This window comes from Mus caroli, chromosome 16 (genome assembly GCF_900094665.2).
Source record: "Mus caroli chromosome 16, CAROLI_EIJ_v1.1, whole genome shotgun sequence".
Taxonomy (NCBI): Eukaryota; Metazoa; Chordata; class Mammalia; order Rodentia; family Muridae; genus Mus; species Mus caroli.
In genome coordinates, this window is record NC_034585.1 from 42732334 (window position 1) to 42751805 (window position 19472).

Here is a 19472-nt window from a genome sequence, read left to right on the forward strand (position 1 = left end):
CAAATATTCTAGTACAGTGCTAAGTGTTCTCTTTTTAATTAGTATGGTATAAATATTTAATTATATTTAAATTTACATAATAATTACATAATTATATGCAATTATATTTAATTAGTATGTTATAAATATGTACAGCAATATATTTCTTATGACATTTTCATACACATAATATTCAGTTCTGCTGTCCACTTTTGTCACCCTCCAACTCTTCTAAACTAACTACTCTTCTACATTCATGTCTTTGAGTGTGTGTGTGTGTGTGTGTTGGGTGTATATGTGCATGTGTGTGTGTACAAGAGAAGAGAGAAAAAAGCTGTTATGCCCCCAAAATGGTCCAACGAGGAGCTAATCTCATCCAGTGATATTTATTTCATTTTCTTATATTTCTGGGATGAAGTGGGTATTTAAAGAGATCCAAGGATATTCCTGGGAAAGGGGTATCTGGAAAAACTATGGGCCTCATTAATGTCAATACATTCTCAAACAGTTCTATTTGCAATCCTTCTACTTTTTTAAAAAATAAAAATAAAAATCTGGAATTTCCCAGTCCAAGTATGAGGAAGGGGAACCTGGTACTCGTGGGAGCTGTGAAAGGAAAACGATTAAAAGGGTTTGTGGTGGGAGTCTGCACAGTAGCTAGAAAGTCTGTGATCTACTACTTACAAGCAGTGACAAAGCTGAAGAAATGTTCTCCCATCAGCTCTCAGCTGCATATATAACCACAGGAAAGAGGTGACCCTATACTCCAGACATTACAGCATGTCGGCTTCTGCATGACCTTAGCTGTCTCAGTCGTCTGCAGACCTCATACAGTGACAGCTGCTGTGAGCTCAGGCAGACCGCAGCTGTTAGACCTGAAGTCCTTTTCCTACACTCCTCTCCCCACTGTCTCTGACCCTTCTCCCACGATGTCCCCTTGGCCTCACAAAGGGTGAGATAGATGCTCCCTTAGGACTGGGCATTTAACAGTCATCTATTCTCTGTAAAATTGCAAAAGGGAGCTTCTCCTATCAAAGCTGATAGCAGCCACAGTAGTCTATGGACATAAACATGGCTCTTTAATAGGCTTGAGTGGGCACAACATGTCCACTTTGCACAATGATAGCAATAGTTTGCCCACTAGAGCCTACTACCTCCCCATCCAAAGGCTTTTTGACCAGTTGACAATTCCAGACATAAATTGCCTCATCCAATCAGAAAGCAATTGGTTGGCCCCCAAACAGCCTCACCACTGGTGCTGGTGCATTGGTTGGTTCATCTTGTCTGGCCAGTCCAGCCAACATGGTTTCACATAGTGTTCACAGGTGAGCAAGACTGGCCATGATATTTTTTTCCCTAGAAACTCCATGCCACCTTCTGAAACTATGAGAGCTAGCTAGCAGGAAGGAAACTCTGTTTCAGCTTGATTTCTCTATATCCTGTAACCAAGGCATTTGGGTCAAGCAGTAGAGTCTTACCAACTAGTGTTGGTAGGCAACCAGTAGCAGTAGCAAGTGCATGTATTTTTTTCCTGAGGTGGCATTAGGGGAAGCCTCAGGGATATTTCTGATCAACAGTTCATAGAGAAGTTTCTGCCCTTGGCACAAGGATTCTCATTTTAAAACTGTATTCTCCCACACAAGGTATTTCCAATGAAACTCTTTTTAAAAAAAATTAGCTTACCATTTGCCATATTTGATCAAGGATGCAGACACCAAACTAGTGAGGTTACAGCCTAGAATCCAGCAGAGTTCCCTGGCTCCAGTTAAGAAGGAATAGAACTGACCAAATAAGGAAAAACAATTCATAGAATTTTTTTAGATTAAAATTGTATCTTCCCTTCTTATTTTTTCAGATACATGTTTCTTCATGCATGCCATAAAATAGTCTTCACAAATGAATTTGAATATACTGGATACCTTGCGGTATTAATGAGCACATATCCTATGATAATCTGTTGGATTTCCCGACTAAAAGACATCTATGACAACGAGATAAAATGTGCTAACTACTATTTTCTTGCCTTCTATATTCTAGAGGCTCTACTTAAGGTAATATAAAATGTGTGCACATGAAAGCCTCATGGGAGATGAGGAAATTCCCTAATCCCATTTCAACATGAGCTGGAGCATTTTGAAATTATGTCTCTTCTTAAAGCACACTTTCTTCAGATACACCAGAAGAAGGCATCGAATCCCATTACAGGTGGTAGTGAGCCACCATGTGGTTGCTGGGAATTGAACTCAGGACCTCTGGAAATGCAGTCAGTGCTTTTAACCTTTGAGCCACCTCTCCATCCCACACAAACTTAATTTTTTAAAGTGACTTTGAGAGGGACAGTAGAAAATATGGATGCTTTAGGCACTGACTCTGTATTTGCCAAAATAAAAATTTTAAATAATATAGGTTAAAGAGATGCAGGGTGGGTTTAAACTGTATTGGTCATGTTCTTTTAACTTATTTTTCATACAATACTTATTCTTTACTCCTCCCAGATTCTAACCACCTCCTTTCTCTCTCTCTCTCTCTCTCTCTCTCTCTCTCTCTCTCTCTCTCTCTCTCTCTCTCTCTCTGTGTGTGTGTGTGTGAAAATCAAACAAACAACAAAGAAAACTTAGTAATACAAAACCCAAACAATGGAGGGATGGCTCATTGGTTAAGAGCACTGACTGCTTGTCCTGAGTTCAATTCCCAGCAACCATGGCATGGCTCACAGCCATCTATAATGAGATCTGGTGCCCTCTTCTGGCCTGCAGGTGTACAAGCAGGTAGAACACTGCACCGGATGCGTCTTTAAAACAGAGCAAAACAAAAAGCACACAAACCCCACAGAGTCCGTTTTGTGTTCACCCACTACTCCAAGACAGGATGGTTTGAAAACATAATGTACAAAAAAGATTTTCTGAAATGGACATATTTGAGCATGTACCACATGTGATGCCCTCTGTTAGCTTTACAATGTACTGAAATAAGAGGACTGGTGCACTTGCCAAGGCTGTTTTGATAAAATATTTACATTTCCCTAAGTTTTCAAGGTATTCAAAATGATTTATTTTACATCATCCCAAAACAAAACTGAGAGAAGAAAAGACATCCTTTCACCAACTTAATCTTTAAATCTTGAACTGACTTGATAAAATCTAGACTGTTTGAATTGCAATATATATGATTTCCTTACTACTTACATTTGATATAAATTAAATAATATAAACAGAAACCTCGGGATTCTTGTGGCATTTAGGACTGTTGGAAAGGTATCCTTGTTACAGGATATATATATGACTTTGTCTTGCCTTCCAACTGCTGACCAGTGAGAACTCCGGTGCCATTTGATGAATCTGCCTTTCGTCTACACCCGAGCTGTAACGTCATGCCTATATCAGTAGTCTTAACAGATTTTCTTCACTAATGGGTGGCATCCTGAGCATCCTCTGCTCGCTTGCCTACCTGCGCCTGGTATTACTGGTGGTGTTTCTGACATACTGCGCCCCAGGAAGATTAGGGGAAAGATAACTGGTAATGTTTGCATTCCCTTTCGGGGAGGTGGGCAATGCTTCCTCAGCTGAATTTAAGGAGTGGGCCACTGAGAGTTTGAGTACACTTGGTGATAACACAAATTGTTTGGCTGTTGTTCTTGTTGTTGTTGTTGCTGTTGCTGTTGTTTTGGCTGGGGGAAAGGTGTCAAGGACAGGGGGGGTTGGGGTGGACAGAGACGGACTGAGAAGTGAATATGATAGGGCTGTACCCCGAAGAGTCAATGAAAATATTATGTTGGCGGGAGGAAAAGCCGAAAACACGACAGTGTGATTTCTTTTTTTATCAACAGGTGGCAGCAATGAGGAAGGAATTTTTTTCACACACCTGGCTCCTGTTCGAGCTGGGGATTACCTTAGTCGGCACCCTAGATATAATACTTATCGAAACAGACTCCATTAGTTACAATTTTGACTTAACTGAGACTGTGGTCTTCATGAACGTGATTCGACTCCTTCGTATACTGCGCATCTTGAAGGTAAGGAGCAAGGGCAGGACACATGACTTCCGTTTCCACCGTCATCTTGGAGTCAGGGAATGTCAGTTAAAACCAGCCCAACAGGTTCAGGGAAAACATTTTCTGGCTGGCTGATGTTTAAGCCATTTAGCTACTTTTAACAAGTCAAGTTTTAACATTTTATGCTATGAGTACTCATAATATAAAGCAGTTTAGCTCATAGAGCTATAGGCACTCATCACAGCTTTCCCTTTTAGTGCAGAGTGCTTGAAAATCCACAATTACGTAGTTACAAGTGCATTGTAAGTAGTGCTTTTTTGTACAGTTTACCTGGGAGTCAAAAGATAAAACTCATCAAAACAAATCACCACACAGACCATGCATATGGACAAAGTCAAATGTATATATTCACACAGTTCAAAGACTAAAATAAACACATATCATATTGTATAAATTCGGTGTTACACAAAATTGCTTGCCTAATCAATGTTGCTTTACCACATCTGATGGCAGTTCCTTGCTTCTTATATTACATAAGTAGTTGGGAAGTTGTTCCATGATACATCAAAAGAGGATGTTTGGGTGCAGACACAGTCATAGACTATTGTCTTTCTTACACAATCTTAGAAATGCTTTGGAGACTAAGCCCTAAAACCAAGCCCAAGGTCAGCCATCAGTGTATACTTCTGTAGTATTCTTCAGGACAATACATCACACTAGCACACAATTTTATCTAAGGACACCAAGTCTACAGTATTACAAAGTCTATAGTTCTTTCTTTCCAATATGGAGTATACGGAGTCTGCCGAAGAGATAAGGAATTCGGGATCTGTCTAAGAAAACTGTGGAAATGTATTCAGAGAACTCTGAATGTTTGTGTCAAATGGTAGACCTTGTGAGTAGGAAGAGAAACTAGATGTCATCTTTATTCCTTTGAAGCATGTTGTTAGAAGGGAAATGGCATAAGAATCTCTACATCCCAGCGCCCTGGAGCAGAACGGCTGCAAAATAATAGCATGCTGGTTAGTTTCCGATACCTTTGATAAAGAGCCATCACCAAGGTGGCTTAGAAAAGAAAGACAGGGGCACAAGTCTGTTGAAGGAGGGAGATATGGCAGCTGCAGCAAAAGCTATGGGCTCACATCTCGTACTGCGGTCACAAAGCAGAGAAAGAAATGAGGCAAAGTAAGCTAAGCATAAACAAAACTATACAGGTAATGCCTAATAATAGTTCCTTTTTTTTTTTTCTTAGCTTGTAACACCAAAACTGCTGCAAATCATAGACAAAAGGATGAGCCAGCAGATATCCTTTCGGTATTCTATACTGAAAGGCTATGTCCAAGGGGAAATGGATGTACTGAATATAATTGATCAGATTGCAAGTTCCAAACAGACTAAACAGGTGAGAGCAAACGCAAACATGAGGAGCAACCACCACTCTTTTTACTGCCCTATTGCTGACACGCACATGTCCCGAGTGTCTGACTCCTGGCTTGCTATATCACTTATCTTATTCAACAAGAAAGTCTGTAAATGCTAGTGCCATATTAGCATACTAGGAGCTTCCTGGAAGGTGCCTTTGCATCCTTGCAAAGGGTTCAACCCTCTCTTAGCGCAGGCTTCAGGATTAGTGAGGGACGAGTGCTAAGCGAGGAGTGGTGGCCACGGAGTTTCCTCACCATTTCCCAAAGCTCCGACCATTTCTTTCCACTTTTCTGGTTTTGGTCCAGATAAAAACTAAGGAAAATAGCAGCCACTAGCCTGAGAAAAGACAGCATTTAAAAGACTGACAGTTATCTGCATGTACCCAGTCGTCTGTTCGCATTGTGCAGATGAGAAATGGGATCAAATGAGATTCATTTGATCATGCCTATACTTCCTTGGCTGGTAAGTGGCAAACACAACTCTCAGACCTAAATACTAGAGCTTTCTTTTTATTCTGTTTGAAACATATTAGTGTTTGTACTATCTAGGTGGTACACAGCTATGCAGAATTCAAGCTTGTCTTCACTGCAGTTTGTAACACTTGAATGCCAAATTATATGTGCCAAAAGCATAGTAAAAATATTGCACACCAAATTAACGGTAGGACAGCATTTCTTTCCTCTGCTACCTGCAAGTATAAGCCAGTATTCCTAAGTTTTCTTACAATCTCTCACGACTAACACCTAGCAATAAGATTTGAGAAGGAAAGGAAAAGACACAAAGGACTTGGGTCTCTAAAATATCAATAAATTTTTGTTACCATTTCAATTCTCATACTTTGGTCAAATGTTCTATGTGTTTAAGATTGAGAACCACCCCAGTGTTCCTAATTTGAAAGCTCACTGCCTAAATTCAATTCTGATCCTTAAAACATTCTCCTTCCTGCATAAAAATACTTATTTTAATTTTATGTGCATGAATGTTTTGCATGTGTGTATAACTGTGTACAATGTAGATGCCTATTACTCAGTGAGGCCAGAAGAGGGCACCAGGTCCCCTGGAACCAGACTTAGGAACAGTTGAAACTGCTTTGTGGGTTCTGAGAAATGAACCCCAGGTCCTCTGCAAGAGCAGGAAGAGCTCTTAACTGCTGAGATATCTCTCCATGCCCTCCCTTATCCTTTTGAATAAACTTATCAGATTAGCTTAAAAATCAGTTACAAATGCAAAGCTCCTTTGTAATGGTTTATTTTCCCAATGAAGATGATATCTTTTTGTTCTATAGATACTGTTAAAGCGGGTAATGAGGAATATGGAGCATGCTATGAAAGAGCTAGGTAGGTACCTTCACTCTAAATATACAACTTAACCATCTCTTATAGTTATGACAACCTCAGAAAAGCCATGGTCTGTACCATGTAGTTCTGCAAGAGACCAGAAGAAGGTAGACTCGCTTGGAACTGAAGTCAAGACAGTTGTGAGCTTTCATGTGGGTTCTAGGAGCTCTTAGATAAGCAGGTGTTCTTAGTCACTGATCCATCTCTCCAACCCCCAAAACCTAATTCTTAACAGTAAAATGGTAAACTTAAACAAATAATATGGTTGTGTTTTCTATGGAATGTAATGTTAGTGTAAAGTTATATTAACATATAATAAATGTATTAGTGTAGTATTACCTCATCATATTTGTTCTCTGCCTGAAAAAATACAGGTTTTTAATGTGTTTTCAAACGATCCATGTTACCACACTAAGATCCTGTATGTCATTTGTAGCCTGATTAATTTCCCTCTCTTCCAAACCAGATATAACTTGTGCCTTCATGAGTGACTCAAAGAATATCGCCACAGAGACTCATGACTTATGGGTTGAAATCAGAATAGAGCCCGAGGGTCTCTCTGAGGAGTGCAGAGGGCTCAATGCCCACCTGGCAAGAGTGTCACCTTTGAGTTATGCCAGGCTGTACCTCTGGTATAGGGAAAATCCTGAATAGAACATGCACCCTCATAACATAGGGCTCACATGTGAAAACAGGGCTTGGCAGGAAGTGGCTGGCAGCAAAAGAGCCCAGAGAGCCTGGGGGTGGAGCTTGATTGAGCTATGTGGCAAATAATCACAGGGCAGAGAAGCAATCATGACTAAGGGAAAGCCCACATGTCCAGAGTGAGTGGAGTGAGGTTTAAATGGGCATCTAGGAATCCAGAAAACATAAACAAAATGACACATACAAATGTGTCTTCTAGATTCATCAAGAGAACATGGGGAAAATGGCCCAGAAAAAGTCAGCTATATGACTTAGTTGGAAACCATAGATGAACAAGCAGTACATACTCAAAGATCCTGTTTTGAACCGAACAAGAAAATGGATTGTAAATACCAGATATGTGGCCCCAAGCATGCTTCCAGGGCCCAGTGATGCTGGGCCAATGTATCCATTAGTTTAAGGGCAGGGCTTTCCATCCCTTTTCCATAGGCTCAGCTCAAGTGTGAGTGTTATCCAAGAAAAGGGCTGAATCTCATCACTACCAGTGAGGGGCTGGAGACAGCAGGCCTGCCAGTGGAATGCTTGTCCCAGGGTGAATGTTGTACCTTTTGGACTTAGAGGAAACTAGTTAGCTTCGGGTCCTTACTTAAGACAATCTTCTCATTTTACCTGAAAATATTGCGCTGTTCTTCAGGCTACTTAGAGTATGATCATCCGGAAATCGCTGTCACTATGAAAACCAAGGAGGAGATTAATGTCATGCTCAATATGGCCAGAGAAATTGTCAAGGCTTTCAGGTCCAAAGGAATTATACACAAGGTGGAAGGCACTGAGATTAACAAGGTGAGATGGCTCATTCTCAGAGTAAGCATGTAGATTTGTGACATAAGTCACTGAAAGGATGAGACCAGGATATTAGAGGTTTCACTCCTTTGTGCTTTGTGAGCATGAAGCATGTGCAAACTTGCACTAGACTGTCGGATCTTCGAGATGTTAAACGCACTCCTCAGGATGTTCACAAATAGCATCCAAAGACGAACCCAAGTGCTTCACTATAAAAGTAAAACTAGACAGAGCAAAAGCAGCATAATAATGGAGGACCAAAAGAATTATCAGTGTGTTAAAAAGACAAATAGGAGAAAACAAAACACGTCAGAATGGCAGAAGAAAATCTTGTGGGGAGTTGGAAGAAAGTAAGGTGTAGATATAAGATTTTAAAGACAAATATTTATAGAAACTTACCTTAAATTTATATTAAGTTCTCCAAATGAAAGGCAGAGAGGAGCAGAAAGGCTAAAACTAACATGATCAAACCACAGGCTATTTTCAGAAAATAAGGAAGTCGAACCTTTACCTAAAACCAGGCAGATAAAATAATTCAAACTGCATACATGGCCTAAAAATAAAATCTAAAACCATAAAATTAAAGGAGAAAACATAGGGCAAAAAGTCCATCACTACTTAGACTGACTTATTGAAATTAATGCCTAAAGCACACATAGAAATAGAAAGAAGGAAAGACAGAAAGAGCACTTTAAAATGTTCATTAAATTATCACATACTAAAAAACTTATTCACAGACTGAGATGGAACATTTTCAGTATATATATTTAAGATATTGATACATAGAGAAATTTTCTAAAGCTAGTCAAACCTGATTTTTAAAATGAAAATTGATCTGAAAATACATTGCACCCCCCAAAAAAAGACTTCTAAATAGCGCAGTAAACATGTAGAAATTTGCCTACTGTCATTTATGCCCAGTGAAATCAAAATGTAAACAAATGAGACAACAAACAGAAATGACACCACGTCTCCCTGTCACACAGACTCAGGGAAGCAGAAAATACATGTCAGTCAGCAAACAGAAAATGGAATCCCTGTGCACCATTGGTGGGAATATAAACTTGTACCGAGTACAAGAGTAGTGAAGCTCTCACAACACATTTGTGTTGCTATTTTGTCTAGCAGTTCTTTGATATACACTCAAAGGTAGAAAAGAGCCGAGTCTTTAATAGGGTTCTATATCTGTATTCATAGAAACATTATTCACAGTATCTGCCACACAGACAGATGAATGATGATAGAGAATGTACTATATGTATAGAGTCGAATATCCTCAGTCTTAATGAAGGAAGAAATGCAGGACATGGGTGGATGAACATGGAAGATTCTATGCTGAGGGAAATAACCCAGTCACAAGCACTGTGCAATTTACATAGAACGTTGCAAAATGAAGGGCTCTGGCCAGTGGCAAGGACTGCACAGTACAGATGTGGTCAGTTAATGCCACCGCAGCACAGTGTCAAAAACAGCTAACGCAGCAAACTTACCCTATGTAAACTTACACCTTAGCACAAGGAGATTTTGGAAATTTTGAGGGGTTATCTATTACTCTAGAGGTTGAGCCATGCTACAATAATAAAATATTGCAAAATTACAGGAAAAATGGGGGAAATGAGTGGGTAGAACATATTTGAGTCCAGCAACAGGCCAAAGACTTACATGAAAATAACTCTGAAACTCTAAAATCACTATAATGCTATTTATAGAAATTTTTTACTCTTTATGAGGAAAAAACTTGCTAAACTACTCACTGCAAAGTCCGTATTTTTGTTTAATTTACATAGATCATACCACATCAGCTGTAGAACTTCACACAGTGAAATGAATTGTGAGTGAATAATGTAGCAGTGGTGTTGAGGACTGGATCTCCTGGAGCTGGCCTTGCAGGCAGTAGGTAGAAGAAGCAGAGGGATCACATCCTCAACCTCAAACATAAAGCAGAGAAAGCAAATTGATGTGGGCCAGGCTAGAAACTCTAATCTGACTCCTAGTGACATTCTTCACCCAGCAGGGCCACACCTCTCAAACCATCCCCGAATAATGTCACCAACAGAGGACCAAGTCTTCAAACATGTGAGCCTCTAGGGAACATTTCTCACTCAAAGCACCACAATCCAGAATAAGAAACTGTTACGTGCTGTGGCTTGGGTCTGCGTACAGTAAAAAGCTGCTGCTGCTGCTCTTTTTGCTCCTCCTCCTCCACCTTTTCCTCTGCCTCCTCCTCCTCTTTCTTCTTCTTGTTGTTGTTGTTCTTCTTCTTCTTTTCTTCTTCTTCTTCTTCTTCTTCTTCTTCTTCTTCTTCTTCTTCTTCTTCTTCTTCTTCTTCTTCTTCTTCTTCTTCCTCCTCCTCCTCCTCCTCCTCCTCCTCNTCTTCTTCTTCTTCTTCCTCCTCCTCCTCCTCCTCCTCCTCCTCCTCCTCTTCCTCTTCCTCCTCCTCCTTTCTTCTTCCCTCTTCCTCTTCCTTCTTCCTCCTCCTTCTTCCTTCCTCCCTCCCTCCTTCTTCTTCCTTCTCCTCCTCCTTTTTCTTGTCTTCATTCTGTATACACAGTTTTTTTCACCTTCTTTCTTACATATTGTGCTTCTAGTTAATCATGGCCAAAAAGATCCAGGTGCTTGATCTGCAGTCTGTTATCCAGCCATTTAATGTTGAAGAAGCCCCATGCAATATCCCATGGCTTAGTGAAGATCCTGAAGCCATAACCTTTATTCAGGTAAAATTTTCACCTCCTGATGATGCCTTTAATGCACTACCAAATAATCATGAAAACAGTAAGGATTTGACCATGATACTCGCTAGTTAAAACTCTGTAATTGTCCCTTGCTATCTATAGGCTATGATCAACATCTCTTTGAGTACAACCCACAGCCCTGGGACAAGATGCCTCCCACCTGCCTCTTCACCTTCAGCTTCTGTTTCCTACCTGCCATATGCCCTTTATTTTGTTTATGCTGAACTATTGGTGGTGCCACTCACACTAAACTCTCTTCCAAACCCGCTAATCTGTGGATTCTCTGTGATTTCTTGGAAATGCCCACTGGTCCTAGACCCTTTTCAATCTATCCTTACTTGTTACACGTCTGCAAAGTACCAGACATAGTCAGAGATGTAGGTCCTTGGGCTAATTTCTCACCAGAATACCATTGTGTTGTCTTTGGTGTGAAATAAGAAATGTGTTACTATTGTTTCCAGTATGCATGTGTGCTGTCCAATTATATTATACTGCAAGTAATTTTACATCTCTGCCCCCACTGCTTAGTTCATTCGTCTTTCCTTTTTCTTTCTTTCCCTTTTGTTTTTATTGTCATTGCTATGTATTGCAAACTGGCTTCTAAGTCTCACTATCTTGCCTCAGCTTCCCACGTGTCAAATTACAAACATGAGCTACCAGGTCTGGCTTCGTTAATCCTTTGAATACCCACCCTACCATTCTCATTGATTGCTTGCAGAATGAGTAAATCAATAGCATGTTTTAATGGTATTCTTTTCGGTGCTTGTTGAGTACCAAGCTTAATCTTCCCCTTAAATATTCACAATGGGTTGTTATATACTTAGATTTTAGAGTGCCCGAGATATGGACACGCCATTCATCCTGTCTACCTGAAACTTTTCACCTAGATGAAGCGTTTTCATTCTCTCACTCTGTTCTTATTTCTAGATTATTTTTCTTCATACATGTATGAGATTTGGATACAAAAATTATATTTGCGGATCTCCAAATTCCCCTGCATGCATTTATAATCCTCTTTTCTCTCACAAAATTGCAACCGACACAATCTCTTAGATATTATTGAGTATTTAATTTAAATGTATAAAAGCTCTCTTAAAGTATAGATCAACATCCCAAATTTCTTTTTTCTTTTTTTCTTTTTAGGAAAAAGCAAAAGTTGTAACATTTGACTGTGGAAATAACATATTTGAAGAAGGGGATGAGCCAGAAGGAATCTATGTAATAATTTCAGGCATGGTTAAGGTAAAGCAGAGATGCTTATGAATGTGGTTGTGAACATTCAAGTTGTTTTTTTTTTTTAAGAAAAAAAAAGAACTTTGCAAAATTAAGAATTAATGACTTTTCATGCTATAAAATGAAGAGACGCTTTCTTTTTTATTTTATTTTTTTATTGATCCTTTATTCATTTACATTTCAAATGGTATCCTCCTTCCTGGTTACCCCTCCACAAATCTCCCATCCCATCTACTCTTACTCCCTTTCTTTTGACTCTGTAAGGGTGCTCTTCCACCCACTCATCCACTCCTACCTCACCTCTCTAGCATCCCCCTATGCTGGGGCATCAAGCCTCCACAGGACCAAGGGCCCCTCCAATTAATGTCATATAAGGTTATCCTCTGCTACAAATGTATCTGGAGTTATGGATGCCTCCACGTATACTCTTTGTTTGGTGGTTTAGTCTCTGGAAGTTCTAGGTGGTCCAGTTAGTTGATACTGTTCTTCCTATGGAGTTGCAATTCCCTTCAGCTCCTTCAATCCTTCCCCTAGCTCTTCCATTGGGGTCCCCAGGCTCAGTCCAATGGTGGCTGTGGGTATCTGCATCTGTATTGATCAGGTACTAGTAAAACCTCTCAGGGAACAGCCATTACAGGCTCCAGTCAGGAAGTACTTCTAGGCATCAACAAATAGTGTTGGGTTTGGTGTTTGCAAATGGGATGGACCCCTAGGTGGGGAGGTCTCTGGATGGCCTTTCCTTCAGTCTCTGTTCCATTTCTTGTCCCTGTCTTTCCTTTGGACAGGAACATTTCTGAGTGACCAATTTTGAGATGGGTGGGTGGCCCCATCCCTCAACTAGGGGCTGTGCCTATTTGCTGGAGGTGGGCTCTACAGGCTCTATCTCCAATTTGTTGGGTATTTGGCTAAAGTTATCTCCATTGAGTCATAGATGGCTAACATCCAAAATATAACAAAGAACTCAAGAAGTTAGACTCCAGAGAACCAAATATCCATATTAAAAATGGGATACAGAGCTAAACACAAAATTCTCAACTGAAGAATCTTGAATGGCTGAGAAGCACTTAAAGAAATGTTGAACATCCTTAGTCATCAGGAAAAAGCAAATCAAAATGACCCTAAGATTCCACCTCATACCAATCAGAATGGCTAAGATCAACAGACGCTGGCAAGAATGTAGAGAAAGAGGAACACTCCTCCAATGATAGTGGAACTGCAAGCTGGCAAAGTCACTTTGGAAATCAATCTGGCAGTTCTTCAGAAAATTAGAAATAGTTCTACCTGAAGACCCAGCTCTACCACTCCTGGGCATATACCCAAAAGATGTTCCAACATATAACAAGGACACATGCTCCACTATGTTCATAGCAGCCTTATTTATAATAGCTAGAAGCTGGAAATAACCCAGATATCCTTCAACAGAAAAATGAATACAGAAAATGTGATACATTTACACAATGGAGTACTGCTCAGCTATTAAAAGCAGTGACTTCATGAAACTCACAGGCAAATTGATAGAATTTGAAAATATCATCCTGAGTGAGATAACCCAGGCATAAAAGAACACACATGGTATGGATTCACTGATAAGTGGATGTTAGCCCAAAAGTTCTTAATACCCAAAATACAATTCACAGATCACATGAAGCTCAAGAAGAAGGAAGAACAAAGTGTGAATGCTTCAGTCCTACATAGAAGGGGGAACAAAATAATCATAGGAGGTAGAGGGAGGGAGGGACCTCGGAGAGAGACAGGAGGAAGATGGAAAAGGGGGGGAGGGGACAAGATCAGGTATTTGAAGGTCAGGAGAGAAGTACATAGGGTCAGGAAAATGAATTGAGAGATGTAGCAGTGGGAAATGGACAACTGGGAATAGCCACTAGAAAGTCCCAGAAACCCGGGAAGAGAGAGGCTCCCAAGAGAGCCTTTCTTAAGAGAGCAGTTAGCATGAAAATGGTGATTTTCAAAACCAGACACCATGACCAACAACCTGCTACCTTCCAAGCTGTACCTTTCTTTCTTTCTATTTATTTTCTTCAAACACTGCCCCTTCCTGTTCCCCTCCTCACTGAGACCCAGCCTCACCCCCATCTCCCATCCTCCTTCCCCTTCTCTTTTGATAGGTAAGAGGAAACTACACAAAGAACAATCTCTGAAGATGTAAATTTATCAATTGTGGCTCTTTGTGTGTTTACATGAGTGGAAGATTCACCCATTTAAAATGGATACACGTTGGCCTTGACGAGCAGTCAGAAAGAGCTACCTGTTTCAGAATATTCTGTGGGAAAGTCACTGCTCATTTAATAACTTTATTTTAAGAGGAACTATTTTCAGGATGCTGCAAATACAGTGTAATTGTTAAACTCGAAGCAGGAAAATGGCAAGCAGTTTGGGTGACGTAAATTAACCGGCATATGTGTTTTTCTCTCTTGTTTCTTAACAGCTTAAAAGGTCAAAGCCACACCTGGAGATGGAAAGAGTATCTGCAGAGTCAGAGATTAAAATTCATCCACTGCCCCACACAGAGTACCTGCTCAGCGGGGAGATAATAGGGGAGTTAAACTGTCTGACTAAAGAACGGATGCAATATTCTGCCACCTGCAAAACTGTTGTGGAGGTCAGAACAGCTCCTCTGCCATGATGCTGTATCAAACTTAGAATGTTTTTAGTGCTTAGCATGTGCCTAAGGGCCAGCAGCCATGTGTGTTTTTAAATAGGAAAGGTAAAGAAACACTCACTGTTTACCATTGGATACATACTTTACATAACTGTTTGTTGAAAATGGCTTGTTTCTGAACAGATCACACTGAACCAGCACAGTTCCCACCAAAGAGGTCCTTTATTGAAAGGGGGGAAGAAGCGAGCAAGAGGAAAGAGAGAAAAATAGGTTGGGTTTCTGTCTTTTATCAGAACCTTAATGTAGGTAACCTAGCTGATGACACACACAATCGATGTGGGTAAGGGAGTGCAGTTGCCATGGCAACAGAGGCAGGAGGGTCCCAGTCTCCTAGGGATGGCATCATCACTGGATTCAGAGGCTAGCTGTAAACAGCTTCTGATGCTAACAATAATGCCCTAGCAAAATAGTTTCAAAAGTGAGTCTACCACAATGAAAGAATTTAACCAGGAAGTTTGGGCCATATGAGCTGTTTCACTAAGATGTATATAAAGTTTAAGTCTGGCAAATTCTTACTCCAAATGAAGATTTTAATCTAGCTGTGTGGTTTTTTTAATTTGTGAATTCATCAGAATAAAAATTGTCTTTATTTAAAAAGGACAAGAAAAAGAAAAGAATGTAAATTGTAAGATAAGGAAGGGTCAGCACTGGAATGTATTGGTAGGAAAGCTGATCAGAGGGGATTAAAAAAAAAACCTCCCTCCCACTCGAGACATGACTGAGGACAAAAATGATCAGTGCACCAGGGGTCTCCAGTGGCCCCCAAAAGAATAATGTCCACCCATGAAAGCACAGGGAAGAAACGAAAGCGAAGGTCTTTAAACCCGGAGGCAAAACTATGATCTGGAAATGGTTTTCCAGGAAACACAAGGAGACAAACAAGTCAGTGAAGCCAAGAGGGAAATCATCTGCTTTATCTACAATGTGAGACATCCTGAAGGACGAATGACCTGACATTTTAACAAGTCAATGGCATTAAGTGGGAACAGGAACAGAGAGAGAGAGAATATTAGGACAAGTGGACACAAGAGATGTAGCACCCATGTGTAATTGCTCTACTTCAGATAAACCAAGTACAAAGAGATATATTGGAGACAATTTGGAAATTTTTCAATATGAATAAAGTGTATGATGCATTTATAAGCAGACCTATATGAAGAGACATTTTTTTAAAGTGTGGCTCTAGGAACCTTTAAGCATTCTAAATGTGAAGATGTTTAGCTAATAGAAAACACATTTGCCATATATTTTACGGATAGAGCAAGTAAGACTGAGAAGGCTGTGGTAAAGGAGGAAACTGAAATTTAGCAGGAACATGTGTTTCTTAAACAAAGGTTACTCTTTTAAGTGGGAAAGAGGCCTGCAAGTCCAAAGGTTGTGGATGGGGAGTTTTTAATCTCTGGATTAACGCTCAAGGGCCAATATTTTTCTTTCTATTTTAGCTTAGGTGGGTGGGAGCAGGGAGAAAGAAGCATAGCCTTGGTAGAGGGATTCAACTGAGCTGCATAAAGCTTGTCACTTGAAAGAGTTACAGAATGTCTAAGTATCAGTTGCACATGATTGAAATGTGATGCTTATGCATGCATGCATGTATGAGCTCATATCTATGTATGCACACGCACAAAAGATCATCATTATCATTTGGAGGCTGGTAATCCAGGCACGGATTTTAGACAGCTACCTAATCACTCACTGAGCCTTTTAGACCTCTTTAGATGGATTTTTTTTAAGTAGAATAATCAAATCTATTACATTTTAAAAGTATCTTTAAGTAGTGGCACAGTTTGTAACATTCTTCATACCTAGGATTTGAATAAAAACACCAGCAAGCATTTATAAAGGCACTGTATACATAGCAAACCCATCACAACCAAGTATAAAACCTCACCAAATTCATGGGACACTGTTTTCCATCACAATAAGCAGGCATGTCCAAAATAAGTCTGAAAGCCTTCAGAAGAGAAATCAATAAGGTTGGCCATGCACTAGTTATTTTGAACTGCCAATTTGACACAGTCTGGGAAGAGAGAGAGTCTTAATTAGAAATGACCTACATCAGGCTGGCATGATAGGCTGGCATGTGAATGCATCTCTAGGGGATTGTATTGATTTTTATCTGATGGGAGATGGAGCCCATTGTCCGTAGCCCTGTTCCCTAGCCAGGGGACTATAAACAGTAAAACAGAAGAGAGAGAGCTAAGAGCAAGCTAGCAAGATGAGTTTATTCTCTCTCTGCTCTTGACCATGGATGGGATGTGACCAGTTGCTTTGAGCTCCTGCATACCTTACACAAAATGATGGACCCTTACTTGGAATGAGAAGCTAAAAACACCTCTTTGACCAGATGATTTGTTTTGGGGGTGGGGGTCAGAGTATTTTATCACAGTAACAGAAAAGAAAGTAGGACAGCCCTTAAATGCACCCTGAGTCCCTGCCTCCCACAGTTCTCCAGTCACCATGCAACAAGAGCCTAGAGAAGATGGTGAGTTTGATGAATTGTGAAATTGTATTCAATAAAATGGCTGAAATAATAGACCAGCTAAAACTATAAAGAAAGACCAAGACCTTGTGTCAAAACAAACAAACAAAAATAACAACCAAAGCAAATACTGCCAAAATGTAAGGATTTTTAAGGTTTAGTTGTCAGAAAGGAGATATTTTAAACAACTAGTATCCAACTGAAGGACCAGGAATAACAGACCATGAAAGCAAAGACTGGACATAAAGTGGCCTTCTGTTGATCTGTCCCATCAATGCTGTGCATGAGCCCTGCCTTCTCCAGATCTACTGTATGAAGGCTGAGAGGAAACACCGCATCTCTAAATCTACAGTGTCAATGCTGAGAGGGAGCACTGTCTTCTCTAGATCCACTGTGTCAATGCTGAGGGGAGCATCGATAAGATCCAGAATAGAGATAGTTTCAAATTTAACTTACTTTCATGTTACTCTGCTTTGAAACCCAGCTAAAGCCACCTATTGATTAACCCAAGCAAATTATAAAGGCCAGCCTTCACTGAGCCTCCGTGATCAGATAATTAATAGCTCCCTGCAACAAATCTCAGCAATTCAGAGGAATAGAGAGGAATCTTTTTGTTGTTGTTGTTCAGTAGTTGTTTCTTTTTTAAAATTTTTAATATTTTTTATTACGTATTTTCCTCAATTACATTTCCAATGCTATCCCAAAAGTCCCCCATACCCTCTCCCCCCACTTCCCTACCCACCCATCCCCATTTTTGGCCCTGGCATTCCCCTGTACTGGGGCATATAAAGTTTGCATGTCCAATGGGCCTCTCTTTCCAGTGATGGCCGACTAGGCCATCTTTTGAATCTGTAATCTCTACAGTGTGTCATCAGGAATCATGAAATTTTGAAAGCTTTTTCTTGAGATTATAATTTTCACACATACAAAGAAACATTAAACAATGATGGATGTCAGGATGGAGTGATGCATTGTATAAAAAATAATGTTAATATCGCCCAGAGGATGCATTGAGCTAACAAGTCACTGAAGCAATGAGTACAGATAGAGCCAACGAACTCGAAGAAAACATACGTAATTAAAGAGAAACTGCTCTTAAACATAGGAGAGATGGAAGATATCAGCAAAATATACACATGAAATGAATGGTCAAGTGGAAGGTTTAAGATTTGCTCTATACAGATTGAGATGCCAGTTTAAAAATAACATGGGGAAGGGAATGCTAGAAATGGTGTAATCGGTAAGAAGGACAATCGAAGGGAATCTAAGGCTTGAAAGGAAACAGAAAACTGGGTGTGGTGGTAAATGGATTGTGACTTAGAAGCTGGCCTGAGCTATATACAGAGACCCTGTCAAGAAAAGAGAGATGGGAGTAGTAGGAGAGGAAAGTGTGAAGGGAAGGGAAAAGAAAGGGAGGGGGAAAGAAGCAAGCAAACAAGCAATCTATGCAGTGGCTTCTGCCAGCATGCTGGCAAACCCTGCAGTGATATTTTCACATCTATGTAAAAACCCATTTTAGCACTTTACAAGAATTGAGAAATTCAAGTGAAAGAGCACCAAAGAAGGAAGGAAAGAAAAAGAAAGATAGGAAACCAGGAACCAGAAAAATAGGAAAGAAAACTAAGGAAAGCTGCAGAGCAGTATTCATGGCAAACACAGAAACAGAAATTCTCAAAACAAGGCTAGCAACCCAAACACAAAAGCACAGAAAAGATGTTTCATCACAAGTATGATGTATCTCAAGTATGCTCAAATGACTGAAGATACACAAGCCAGCCAAGGTGATACGCTACCACATCAACAGCACAACAGGCAAAATCTCAAGCTCCATCACAAATAAACACTTTATAAAATTCATCATCAACTCATAAGAAACAGTCTGAAAAGTTAGGGATAGAGGAGAAAAGCACCGGGGCAGCTGGGGCGCAGGGTCGGCTGACACTCTTACCCACAACACCCGCCACAGGATCTTAAGACTTCTGGTGAGTGGAGCACAGCTTCTGCTCCAATCCAATTGCACGCAGGACCTGAGACTACATTAGTTAGGGAAGCAGAAACCGGCCTGAGTAGGGCCACAGGCCACTTCCAGCCGGATCAGCGCCGGGGTTGCTGGAGCGCAGGGTTGCCTGAC

General features: G+C 40.3%; 1 protein-coding gene and 1 long non-coding RNA gene across 3 annotated transcripts in view; one reads left to right on the forward strand and one right to left on the reverse strand.

The window, feature by feature from the left end:
- Nucleotides 1-3996, reverse strand: part of LOC110311692 — a 35005-nt gene extending 31009 nt beyond the window's left edge. The window contains exons 1-2 of the long non-coding RNA XR_002379986.1: nucleotides 3934-3996; nucleotides 1663-1760 (exon numbers count right to left, since the gene is read on the reverse strand). This is a non-coding gene — a long non-coding RNA (uncharacterized LOC110311692). The remainder of the gene's footprint in view (nucleotides 1-1662; nucleotides 1761-3933) is intronic.
- The window catches only part of Slc9c1 (solute carrier family 9 member C1), a 60140-nt gene that overhangs the window by 31304 nt on the left and 9364 nt on the right, over nucleotides 1-19472 (forward strand). For both annotated transcript variants that reach the window (XM_021185158.1, XM_021185159.1), the window contains exons 16-23: nucleotides 1835-2030; nucleotides 3806-3991; nucleotides 5223-5372; nucleotides 6681-6732; nucleotides 8072-8220; nucleotides 10809-10934; nucleotides 12096-12194; nucleotides 14629-14802. In XM_021185158.1, the coding sequence (XP_021040817.1) occupies nucleotides 1835-2030; nucleotides 3806-3991; nucleotides 5223-5372; nucleotides 6681-6732; nucleotides 8072-8220; nucleotides 10809-10934; nucleotides 12096-12194; nucleotides 14629-14802 (1132 nt within the window). The remainder of the gene's footprint in view (nucleotides 1-1834; nucleotides 2031-3805; nucleotides 3992-5222; nucleotides 5373-6680; nucleotides 6733-8071; nucleotides 8221-10808; nucleotides 10935-12095; nucleotides 12195-14628; nucleotides 14803-19472) is intronic.